Consider the following 12,367-nt stretch of genomic DNA (forward strand, 5'->3'; position numbering starts at 1 on the left):
AATAGGAGGCAAGAGATAAGGAGTCTAGGCTGACTGCCAGTCTCTGAGCCTGAGAGTCTGAATGGATTGCCTTCTACTGTACTCATAAGAAATATAGGAGGAAGCAGACTGGGTTTGTGAGAAAGAGACGAACGAATTGTGTTTAGAACATGCTAAGTCTGAGTTAATCTACCTGGGTGAAAAAAACAGTCTTGAAGGTCATCAATGGGTAGGTGGTAGTTGAAGCCCTGGGTGCAGGTGACATGCCCAGGTAGGACATGGAGAGCAGGTGGCGTGATGGCAGGGCACTGGGACACATGGAAACCAAAGGGGAAACTAGAGGAGAAAGAGGAATGCAGAAGGAGGTCGGAGGTTGGCTGGGAGAGTGTGATGCCTCGAGAGTCAAGGAAAGAGAAGATCTGAAGAGTGCTTCCTCGAACGTTATCTCCCTTCCTTCCCACCAATGCCCCCAACCTCCTCGCTCCCACCCAAGAAGGGCCTGGAGCAGAACATAAGCACTGGGGGCTCAACCTCTTGCTCTTCTCTCATATGGCTCTTTCTTCCCCAGTGGAGGGCATGTGGTGCCATGATCAGATCTGAGGTCTGACTTTGGACAGAGGCAGGCAGAGCAGGTCTCTGCCTTGTCCAGTTGTAGGACGTTTAGGCTTCTCTGGCCTAAACAAAGTAGGCCCCCATAGCATCCAGCTGAACTCTGCATTGGACTTTGGGGACAAAAGCCTCCGTGGGTTATAAAGTACCTTTGCTTTGCTTTAGATTCTGCATGTGGCGCATGGGTGCGTGCGCGTGTGTGTGTGTATAAATGTACATATATAAAGTTATGTATTTTAGTATTCTATTAGCATCCAGTATTTCTCTGTGGTACTCATCATGTTTGTAACTAAATAATTTTGTAATTAGTTATTTAATGTCTATCTCTCTTGAATGTAAGCTCTATGACAGCAAAGACAAGATCTATCTATCTCTCCATCCCCAGAAACTAATACAGTTGGCTGGACATAGATATTTTTAAAATATTTATCATTTGGTTGACTGGTTGAATAGATGGATAAATGTATGGATAGCTTATCAACAATGCTAAATGTTGTGGAAAGGTTAAGAGGAAGGAGGATTGACACTAGAACATGAATTTGACAGGTGGTCATCAGTGACCTTGAGAGAGAGCTACAGTGAAGTGGGGTGTTGGATGCCTGATTCTCCTTCAGGAAGCTCAGAAGAGAAGAGGGTGGGCGGGGACAAATACAGTGAGCACAGACTACTCTCTCAGAAGTCCCATTGCGGCCAGCGCCTAGTCTAGTGCACTCTCTTGGTTTCCAATTTTATATCCATTTTCTCTACTTTTGAAAACAGTAAAAGGTCCTACAGAATAAATTCAAGAGACCTTAACAGAATGTCAAGCTCAATGTCATTTCTCGTATCTGATTTCAAAAGTGATATGACCAGTCTTCTAATATGACTCATAAACTACCTTCAAAGGCAATTCCCAAATAGATTACAAAACCAACACATTTTGATAATAGCAGCATCACTGAAATGAGGGTATGGCTTCCCAAGGTGACAACGTTGAATAAATGCATGTTTGGCTATAAGAGTTTTGCTATGCTTCCTTTCTTCTTTTTAAGTCATTAGGGTCACATAAAATAGGTAGAAGCAGCATGGCTTAAAGTAGTGCTTTTCTAAAATGCATTATACACTTTAGGATGATTTTTTGGTGGCACATGAATACATTTTTATATGTCTGCTTTGTATTGGTTTTTGTGTATATTTGAAAAAACCCAGGTGTTCATCAAACTCATGATATCACATGTATTACTGTGTCCTTGATCAATAAATTTAAATTAAAATTTTAAGTTTTAAACATAAGTTGTTTTAAGAAACTTATTAAACTAAAAAATACTTTTGTTCTGGCAAACATTGTCAGGGTGGTCTACAAATAATTCAAGCTTAGGAAAGTGGCAGGAGACAGATCGTGGGCTTTCCAGGTTTAAAGGCCTGAGTTCAAATCTTGTCTCTGCCCTTTACTAGTCATTGAAAGACCCTGTGAAAGTTGCGTAACTTTTATGAGTCTCAGATTACTCATCTATGAAATGAAAATATCAACACTTCACAGGGTTTTTCTGAGGACAAAATGAAATCAAGCATCAAGGCTCCTAGCAGAGCCGTGGGTGTTTAAGTTGGTGCACAATCAATGGTAGCTATAATGCTTGATGGTCTAAACATTATGCACATATTCAAACAAATCCCAGCCATGTGGCTATCTGCATAAATGTGCCCATTTATTCCGGCTGACCTTTCTCTTCTATCTGAAATATGTCTAGCTGCGAGTGAGCACTCACTGGGCTGAAGAGGAGGATCAACAACAAAACAGAAGGGGCAGGAGCTAACAGGAGGCCTGGAGGCATTTGGACTCAGTCCCTGAGTCGGGTGAGGGGGCCCAGAAAGGATCCCAGCAGTCAGTCTGTGTTTCCATAGAGATGTTGCTCTTTAGAGAGCCTGGAGTGAGTGAGCGTCAACTTCATAATTATTAACTCAGATTCTAAACGTAAAAAGCCAAACGACCTGTGCAGAATGAAAGCCAGGGACAGTCTTATCAAGAATGAATCAGTCCCTTTGATCTTGAGGTAAACCGACTCACTGAACATCAAGCTTCCACCTGGGGTTTTTCCAGACACTAAAGTAATTGCCTAATTCTCAGCTGTCTGGAGTTTCCAGTCTAAACTGGCCTTAAAAAAAAATTAAAAAGTCCCACCGCCTTGCCGGAGTTCACACTCCATTAAAAACATATACAGATCTAACTGAATCACTTTGCTGTACAGCAGAAATTAACACAACATTGTAAATCAACTATACTTCAATAAAATTAAATATATATATGTGTGCGTGTGTGTGTGTGTATATATATATATATATATATATATATATATATATATATACACACACACACAGATCCATCCTATTAATCCAAAGAAATAGGGATTCCAAAAATATTTTTAACTAACAACCACTCACGTAAAGTGAAGATAAGTTATTCTACCCAATTTAGAACGAAACACTCATGTATAAAAAGATGGGTAAACAGAATGAAAACAAAGGACAAGGGTAGAAGGCATTCACAGGTTAGGCAGAAATGTAAAAGAAGATGGGGAAAAAACCCAAAAGTGCACATTGAAGGAGGTAAATACAAAATACACAGAGAGATTTGGGACAGAAGGGGAGGTGTGAAGAAATAGGTGAAAAACAGGAAAAAGAAGGAAGGGAGGGCAGCTGAGCAAGAGCCATGGTAATCAGCATCTCTCACTACAGTTCCAGAAGCCTCTCGTACCTACCCACCCAGCGATCACGTGCACTGTGCCATGAATTAATCAGCATGTAAATCGCCCCCTTTATCTGAGGAAATTGAATTTAGCTGCCAATCTTGATTGAGGGCATAGAGGCCTCCTCACAGAAAGATCACAGCCCTCAGGGAGAAAGCCTTTTCTCTCCTTAAATCAAAGCTTGCATAAACCCATGGAAACAGCTGCAGCTGGAGCCACAGACTTTGTGAACGGTGGCAGGCTGAGGTTGGTAATTATAATTAGCAGTTACATAACATGTTTGTTCTTCAAAGTGCTCTATAAGCATCAGCTAATTAATAGCTTACTATGCCCCATGCAGATCCACTGGTTTTTCATGGAGTGACTAATCCTGGTACCCCCACTGAATTCTGAATGGTGGAGGCACAGCAGCTTGAACAATGAAGCAAATGGCTGAGGGTCCAGAAGCTATGCCCAGCTCTCTGACCAAGTGACTCCATAGGTAGCTCTGGGCCAAGACCACCTCCCCAGATGTTGAATTCAGCAACCCACGAGGCAGCTGCCTCACTTCCTCCAAATAACTCTTAGAGGTGCTGCTGGAGGTGCAATAATAGTTTGGAATGACTATCAGTCTGGTTCAAAATGGCATTAGCTCTTCTCAATGTCCCCAAGTATGAAGACTGGGACTCTGGAGTCCTTGGCGTTAGTTACAGGTTTGCCCTTGCTTCTCTGTGCAAGTTGGGCAAGTCAAAGGGACCTAAGAGAAGGCCAAACTCGATCTCTGGGTTCTCATCCGTGTCTGCCCTTCCTTGTTACTATGATTGCAATCTCTAGCCTACAGCCTGCTGCAGTTGTGGTGGAGATAACTGAATGTGGGAAATGCATGGCACAGGCAGGGCCTCAGCAGCAGAGCTGAGTTCTTCATCTACTCCAGGGGTGCTTTACCCAAGGCCTTCAGAGGTCCATGATTTTGTAAAATATTATATGTATATCCGTATGTGCATTTCTTTGGAGAAAAGTCTATTTACCCTATTGCCCTGTAAATTCCAAGAAGGTAGTGTCCAGCAAAGTACCTCACACATAGTGTATGCTAAATAAACATCTACTGAACAAATTGATAGATTTCATCAACTTCCTAACCCCAAAATGGTCATGAACCATTCCTCTATGGACAAATAATCACCAGCAGTCCGCATATTGTATTTGCTCTGGTTAGACTTTCCTATGGAAAACTTTGATTGGCAACACCCAAGACATTCTTCCATAATTCTGCTACAAAATCAAGCCAGAGACCTAGACCAAAGCTACCTTGAGATTTCACTCTTCAGAGATCTGTCTTCAGAGCCAAGCAAGTTAACAGCTTGAAATAAATTCCCAGAGCCATTCAAGACCAGGTGACAACCATTTGTCACACCCACGGCCAACCACCACAAACCTAAGAATCATTGCCTTTTCCCATCTTATTTCTTGGAGGCCGAGGTGTGAAATAAAGCATGTGGAAGTCTACACTTCTGACTCATGAGAAGATCCTCTTCAAGCAAGGTTAATCATTTCAGTAAAAGACCTAACATGTGCACCATGGTTTAAACTTCAAAATGCTCCCCATAGATTATCTCATTTGATTCCCTCTCAACAACTATTTGAGGTAGGAAAAGCAGGTTTTATTTTCTCCCTTTTATAGATGAGGAAACTGAGGCTCTGAGAGAATAATGCCTTACCTAATGACACACAGCTAACACATGGCACTGCTAGAATGTGAACTGAAGTCTCAAAACTCCTTTTCACTGGTAATTTCATTTGGGGGTATATATCCAAAAGAATTGAAAGCAAGGTCTCAAAGAGATATCTGTATACCCGTGCTCACAGCAGCATTATTCACAATAAGCAAAAAGTGGAAGCAACACAACTGTCCATCAGTGGACGAATTGATAAGCATAATGTTTATATATATATACTACAAAATATTATTCAGCCAGAAAAAAGAAGGAAATCCCACCATTGGCAGCAACATGAATGAACCTGTAGTACATTATGTTAAGTGAAATAAACCAGTCACAGAAGGATAAATACTACCTGATTCTGCTTACATGAGGTCAATTAGTCAAACTCATAGAAACAGAAAGCAGAATGGTGGTACCAGAAGCTGTGGGAAGGGGGAAGTAGGGAGTTACTGTTTAACCGGTGTAGAGTTTCAGTTTTTCAACATGAAAAAGTTCTGGAGATTGGTTGCGCAACGTGAATACACTTAACACTGAAAAAATCGTTAAGATGGTAGATTTTATGTTGTTCATATTTTACCACGATTAAAAATAAACATTAAAAACCTCGATATACATTACACCACCTTCTCTCTGAAAAGTTGTCAACATGTGCTTAATTAGGACTTTTAAGTATTCCCCCCTGAGAAAATGGTTCATGGAGAAAAATATCTCAGGCAACCAAGCAGAAGAGACAGGAATCACTGTGATTTAAGGTGGGTTTCAAAAGACTAGATACATAAAATTTCCTATCCAACTTATTTTCCCAATCCACCCTCTAAATCTTCAGGGTTTAGCTGACAAACCTAAAGCCAGGTGCCTGCCCAGGTAAATGGCACAGCCAGGGCAATACACAGGGTAAGCAATCGAAGGTTTTAGGTTCTGCTGTTTGCTTCCACGAGACAGGAGCCCCACAGAATGGAGTCTATACCTGTGCATGACGAAGTACTTGTTCTCCAGATCCCTTTCTCTGTGCAAACAGAAGTGATCTTTCCTCCAGGGCTCTCAAAGCCCTCTTGACAGACATAGTGAGCCACACCGCCCAGGCTGGAGCTGTGATTCCCCACCAGGACCGCGTGCTGCACTTCCGGAGGGCGGCCACAGTCGATCTCTGCAATGGGAAGTAGCACAGCACTTGTTATGACCCATGACTTCTACCCCATAATTCACCTTTTAGAAATAAATATTTAGTAATGATAGAGTCCAGTCATATGGGAGAAGAGAAAACACTAACCCCATCAAATAATCCAGTTGCAGGTATTTAAAATAAGATTGTTCAGAAGTAAGGAAAACAGAGATCTCTGAGTTTAATAAAATTTATAAACATGCATGTATAGAAAATATTCCAATTATGAGATTATTTATACTATAGAGAATTCCTTGGTCAATGAAATAATCCATCTCAGGGTTATTTTACATATTAAGATTTTCTGGTATCTTTTAGTATGTATCTTCAGATCATTAACTCCTGAGTAGATAATAATGCAAATGTAGTTTTGTTGTGTTTTTTTTTGCTAACTGAAGAGTAAATGAAATATATACAAAATCTCTGAACTTTTTAAAGCAAATTAATGGGGAAAGTATTTATAGCCTAAACATTCAATATATATGCACCTTTCAAAGAAAAAAAATCAGTTGCATAGAGGGAGACAAACCTGGAATTATAAAATTGACATGAAATTTCTTCTCTGCAACTCTGACTACCAGAAGACACTGGAATATTTACAGAAAACAATCTGAAGGACAAAGATTATGACATTACCATTTTAGACCCAGCCAAACTCTACTTCATATAAGAATAAAAGAGTCATTTTCAGATATTTACAATTTTTAAAAAATCTATACGTGTATCTTTTCTGGAAAAAAAATTAAAAATAACCTCAGACCAACAAAAAAAAATCAATCAGAATAAATGCCCTAAGAAAGGAGAAGGACAGGGCTTTAGAAGAAACACTAGTGAGCAATGAAATAAGCAGGATGTACAGGTAAGTCTCCATAATCATTTAAGTGTGACTGTAGAGCTGGATAGAACTAGCAGTAAAGGATTCTAGAACTAAAAGCTGAACAATGTGAAAAAATTAATAATTTGCAAATTAAATTCCAAACTATTTCAATAAAATCTGAGCAGTGAGGTGAAGAGAAGAAATAAAACATGCTAAATTTCCCATACAGCAGTGGGGAGCTCATAGACACAATTTTATTCAAGAAAATGTAATAAATATAAAATATAAAGTAAAGTAGTGATAATAATTGCAAATGTAATCCAGTTACACCTAAGTGCAGAAAGAAAAATACATAACTTTTGGCCTTCATTCTGATTTTTAGTTTTCTCCCCCATCTGCAGAAAGCCAAGAAAAGTAAGCACTCTTGATATCCAGACTTTTAAAACATGAGTCCATTTATGGAGATAAAGCATACAAAAACAGAGAAAATGTTATGATCTGTTCCCAACTCCCCATTAACCATTTATGGCATTAGAAATATGTGGCTTCTCTTAAATGAGCTTCTGATACAGAATTGGTGGATTTACTGTAATTGTACTCTTCTCCAACCCCTTATGGATGTTTGGTCTGTTCTAGAACCCCAGAGTTACTTCCCTGAGGGAGGCCTCTCGGAGCAGGGTTTCATCTGCTGTCATTGGAGTTATCATAAGACTCTCAATATAACAGCTCAACCCACCTGACCAGTCATTTGGCTGTGAGATTTTTCAAAAAAGAGTTAGGCTCTGGTCAGTGCAGATGCAAATCCTGAGCAGTTATGGGACCAGAATGAGGTGGTCATTAAATAAATCCTCCAACCCTATCTATCTCTCAAGTCCCATGTTTGCTCATAGGAATTTGTTCCCTTCTCATACATGTTGACCAGACACAAGACAAGACCCCTTGGCCCTCAGAATGTTTTCCCAACATCAAACCTTTAGACATGTTTACTGGCCCAAAACATTCCAAGACATGAGTATATTTGTGTGTACATGAGCAACCAACCGAACAGGTGGTTAATGTTTCCTAAGACTGCCCAGTGATTGTTGACATCAAAAACATCTAGTTTAAGCCAGGGTTCAGTTAGAGCAGGAAATTAGAGGGATCATCAGTGAATAGATTGAGGGTATAGGTTTATGTAGGTCTATGGACCTTGAAGCTGGAATTCTAAACAGCATATTGGAGAGATATGGGAGGGAACCTGGTGACAGATAGTCGGATTAGGGGAGAAGCATAGATACTAAAGGAATAAGAGTACAGAAGATAACTAAATTGGCTTCTATATTGGACATCACCAAGAATAATGGAAGTCATGGTGGCTTTAGCTGGGACGACAAGATTTTTTTTTTTGGCTGTGTTGGGTCTTCGTTGCTGCACGCAGGATTTCTCTAGTTGCGGTGAGCAGGCTCTAGAGTATAGGCTCAGTAGTCGTGGCGCATGGGCTTAGTTGCTCCCCAGCATGTGGGATCTTCAGGGACCAGGGATCGAACCCGTGTCCCCTGAATTGGCAGGCGGATTCTTAACCACTGCACCACCAGGGAAGTCCCAAGATTTTTTAAAATTAATATTAACTTGGGGGTAGATAAGAAATCAATAGCCTGTTCTCTAGGGACTCAGGTAGATGTCCAGTGGTAGGCAATCTGGACCCAACTCTGTTGTGAGTTCCCATCACAGAGCTATTCGAGTTGGACAGTCCCTTGGCAGGAGATATTTAGAGAGGATTCCGGCGTGGCTTGGATTAAACACATGGTTCTAAACAACAGCTATACAATCTGAATCACCTGGGGAGCTTCTGAAAAATCACCCATGCTGGAGTCTCACACACACATCCCCACCCTCACCCAGAGATAACTCTTCTGAATGAGTAGTACTGAGTTGGGTTCTTGGCATCCACTTTTCTACAAAGCTGCAAATTTGATTTGTATGCACACCCGCAGCTGAGAATCTAAATTAAATATTGGTATGAATAGCTACCATTTAGCATCATATGCATCCTGATAGGGCCCCAAGTATATATCATTACTTCTTACAGTAACCCTCCATGGTAGAGATTATTTCCCCCATTTTACAGGTAAAATGGCTCAACATGGTTAAATAAAACATCCAAAGTCGCATAGGTAGTCATGTGATGGCTAGAAGCAGAATCCACATCCTTCAGATTCCTTCTCCTACACCCACTGCCTCTCAAGAGCAGCTCCATCTCTGAAAACCTACAGTATATGCCCCCTTTCTATCCCCTTCCACCTTGCTCATCCTCTCTCTCCTCGAGGTACACTCTATCTCCCTCAGACCTAGCAAAATCCTTCCCAGTGATGAATCTGCTCCATGACTAATGGAGGGATCCCTTCTTCCTCTGAACTTTCGTGGCCTATGTTCATTTGTTCATTCATTCATATATTTACTGAGTACCTAGTACATGCCAGACACTATGCTAGTCGCTATAGCAGAGAACAAAATGGAAAAGATCACTGCCCTCGCAGAACTTAGGGAGTGAATAATTAGACAAAAAAATAAATCAACAAGGTAATTGCAGATTGTAGTGAATGTTATGTAGGAGGAAAGATAACGTGATAGGATAGGAAAGACTTTTTAAATAGAGTGGTCAGGAATGGTTCAAGCTCTCTGAGGAGGTAACATCAGAGTTGGGACCTGAAGGATGAGAATGAACCAGTCATGTCCAGGACCAGAGGAAGAACATTTCAATCAAATGAAATAGCCAATGCAAAGACCCTGAGGCGAGAAAGCTCTTGATATGCTCCAGAAAGGGAAATGCAACCTGTTGGCTGGAGCACAGTTAGCAAGAGGGAGAGTGGCATGAGATGAAGGTGCAGAGAAGAGCAGAGCCAGGTCACAGAGGGCCTTGTAAGCCTTAGGAAAGAGCCTGGGTGTTAGTTAAAAGCAGTGGAATGCCATTGGAGGATTTTAAGCGAGGGAATGAAATAATCTGACTTAGATTTTGAAAAGACCATTTTGACTGTTGGGTGGATAAGGGATGGGAGAACAGGAGTAAAAGGAGAGGTTGGTTAGTGTCTAGAGCAGTAGCCCAGCAGAAAGAGAGATGAGGTCTTGGATGCACTTGAGAGGTGATGGCGGAGATGGAAAGAAGTGGATGGATTCGAGATGCATCCTGGAAGCAGAACAAGGTTCTTGGTGATAGACTGGATGTGAGAGTGAGAGAAGAAGTAGAATCAAGAATACTTATCTATCCTATTCATCTGACCTTTATTTCCTCCTTGAGGATTTTGTGGGTTTGTTTTAATGACTATGTCTTCCCAAATATACGGACAGTTCCTAAAGGGCAGAATCTTTATCTTATAATCTCTTGCTTCCCCACAATGCCTACTTACAATAGTAGTTTTTACATGGTAAATTATAAATAGTTGTTCACTGGTAGCTTGCTACTACTTTATCATTGTTCAAGATGCAATATGTGTTACTTCGATATGATCACAACCCCTGAGGAAGGAAACACACATCAGTAAATTGTAAGTATAAATAACAAGATAGGAACACATTATCTCTATATTTTTTATCCAAAAGAGGTAATTCATAGCTACCAGACACCAAGTAGATGAAAGCTGAGAAAAAGACCCACAAAAACTAATACGTATCAGTCTTGTACCAGTGAATTCTGGGAAAGCTGTTTAAACTGCAATAATTTTAATCATAATAGCATGCATCAAAATCCTACTAAACACAAGGTAGTCTATTAGATATACACTATCTTATTTATTTCTCACAGAAAACCCTACTGCAAGGTAGATGGGTTTTTCTCACGTAGTTTATAGATACAAAAATGGAGGTCCTAAGAGTCTGTCACATTCAAAAATTACACCGCTACTAAAAGACAGAGCCTTGGGACTTCCCTGGTGGCGCAGTGGTTAGGAATCCACCTGGCAATGCAGGGGACACAGGTTCGAGCCCTGGTCCAGGAAGATCTCACATGCCGCAGAGCAAATAAGCTCGTCTGCCGCAACTACTGAGCCTGCGGTCTAGAGCCTGCAAGCCACAACTACTGAGCCCATGTGCCACAACTACTGAAGCCCACGTGCCTAGAGCCCATGCTCTGCAACAAGAGAAGCCACCACAATGAGAAGCCCGCACACTGCAACGAAGAGTAGCCCGCGCTCGCCACAACTAGAGAAAGCCTGTGCGCAGCAACAAAGACCCAATGCAACCAAAAAAAGAAAAAAAAAAAAGGCAGAGCCAGTATTCAAACCATGGTTTTTGTGACCCCAAAGTCCAGGTCCATTATATCTGGGCAGCTTCACACTGAAGGGGTCCACTCTAGGCTCTGACTGGGACTGATCTTATAGTTCAGCTAAAACCTCAGAAGAAAAGGTTGCATGAAAAAGCATTTAAATCAGTCTGGAAGGGTCCTATGACAACTCCCTCTGTCCCAATCTTGTCTCCGAGAACTTTCCCAGAGAAGAGAGCTGCTGGAAATGGACTTCCCCTGCCACTGTATTTGCCCTGAAGCCTTCTTGGTACTGATGTTTAACCCTATGATATGGGGGTCTGGCCCAGGTTTTGCCTGGAACATAAGCCCATCACAGATATTCCCACCATGCTTAAGAGAGATGGCAGCCACTGCCACTTCTACTCAAACCAAATGGTACCCAAGAAAGCAGGGGATCCCTATTAAGACATATTCAAAAATCAATCCAACAGAGACCACAATAGGTAATAAAAATATCACTATCACAAGGAAAGAAGCCATTTAAAAACAGTTAACATCCAAAGGAAAGAAAAAAAAAAAATAAGCAGCACAAATTTTGTACTGCATATGCATAGGGGTGTTCATTAAAGCACACGTTTCTCTGGCTAATTACATTATTAACAACGTTTGGATCTGCATCAGGAATACAGTCAACTAATTATGAACATGGCTGGGAATTTTTCCTTAGTATCCTATTATCTGTGATTTTATTCAAATAATCAACTTCAAAATAGGTCTGTCTCCCTGGGGGGAAATATGTTGTGCCAGTTTCAAGGACCACATTGATACTGTAACTCTGTTTCATATCTTGAAGGTAAAAATGTTTATCCTCACTGCTAGTTTTAAAATTCTACCCAAGAAAATATTCCAGAAGGAAATCTGTTTGATGAAAGGTATAGGCAATTTATGGTGTCTAATCAACAGCTGACTGTATCACCAATGACTGCTATTTATTACACATATCAGCACAATAATGTGATTGATGACAGAAATAACAGAGTAAAATAAGGCTTAATCTAAGACTGTTTTAGAGACCAAAAAATACCAAGCTGAGAAAGAAAAAATAATGACCAATAATGTCTACAAATTGAGACAGACATTTTGCCAAATGCTGGGGGAATA

At 40.7% G+C, this 12,367-nt stretch overlaps 1 protein-coding gene across 25 annotated transcripts in view; it reads right to left on the bottom strand.

Annotated features, from left to right (window-relative positions):
- Window positions 1–12,367, bottom strand: part of SUSD1 (sushi domain containing 1) — a 161,823-nt gene that overhangs the window by 107,855 nt on the left and 41,601 nt on the right. For all 25 annotated transcript variants that reach the window (XR_014247877.1, XM_082403933.1, XM_082403951.1 and 22 more), the window contains exon 6: window positions 5,979–6,158. Coding sequence is in view for 24 of the 25 variants with exons in the window: in XM_082403933.1 (XP_082260059.1) it covers window positions 5,979–6,158 (180 nt within the window). In the remaining variant the exon portion in view is untranslated. The remainder of the gene's footprint in view (window positions 1–5,978; window positions 6,159–12,367) is intronic.

This window comes from Balaenoptera borealis (genome assembly GCF_965194805.1).
Source record: "Balaenoptera borealis genome assembly, chromosome: 8".
NCBI classification, from domain to species: Eukaryota; Metazoa; Chordata; class Mammalia; order Artiodactyla; family Balaenopteridae; genus Balaenoptera; species Balaenoptera borealis.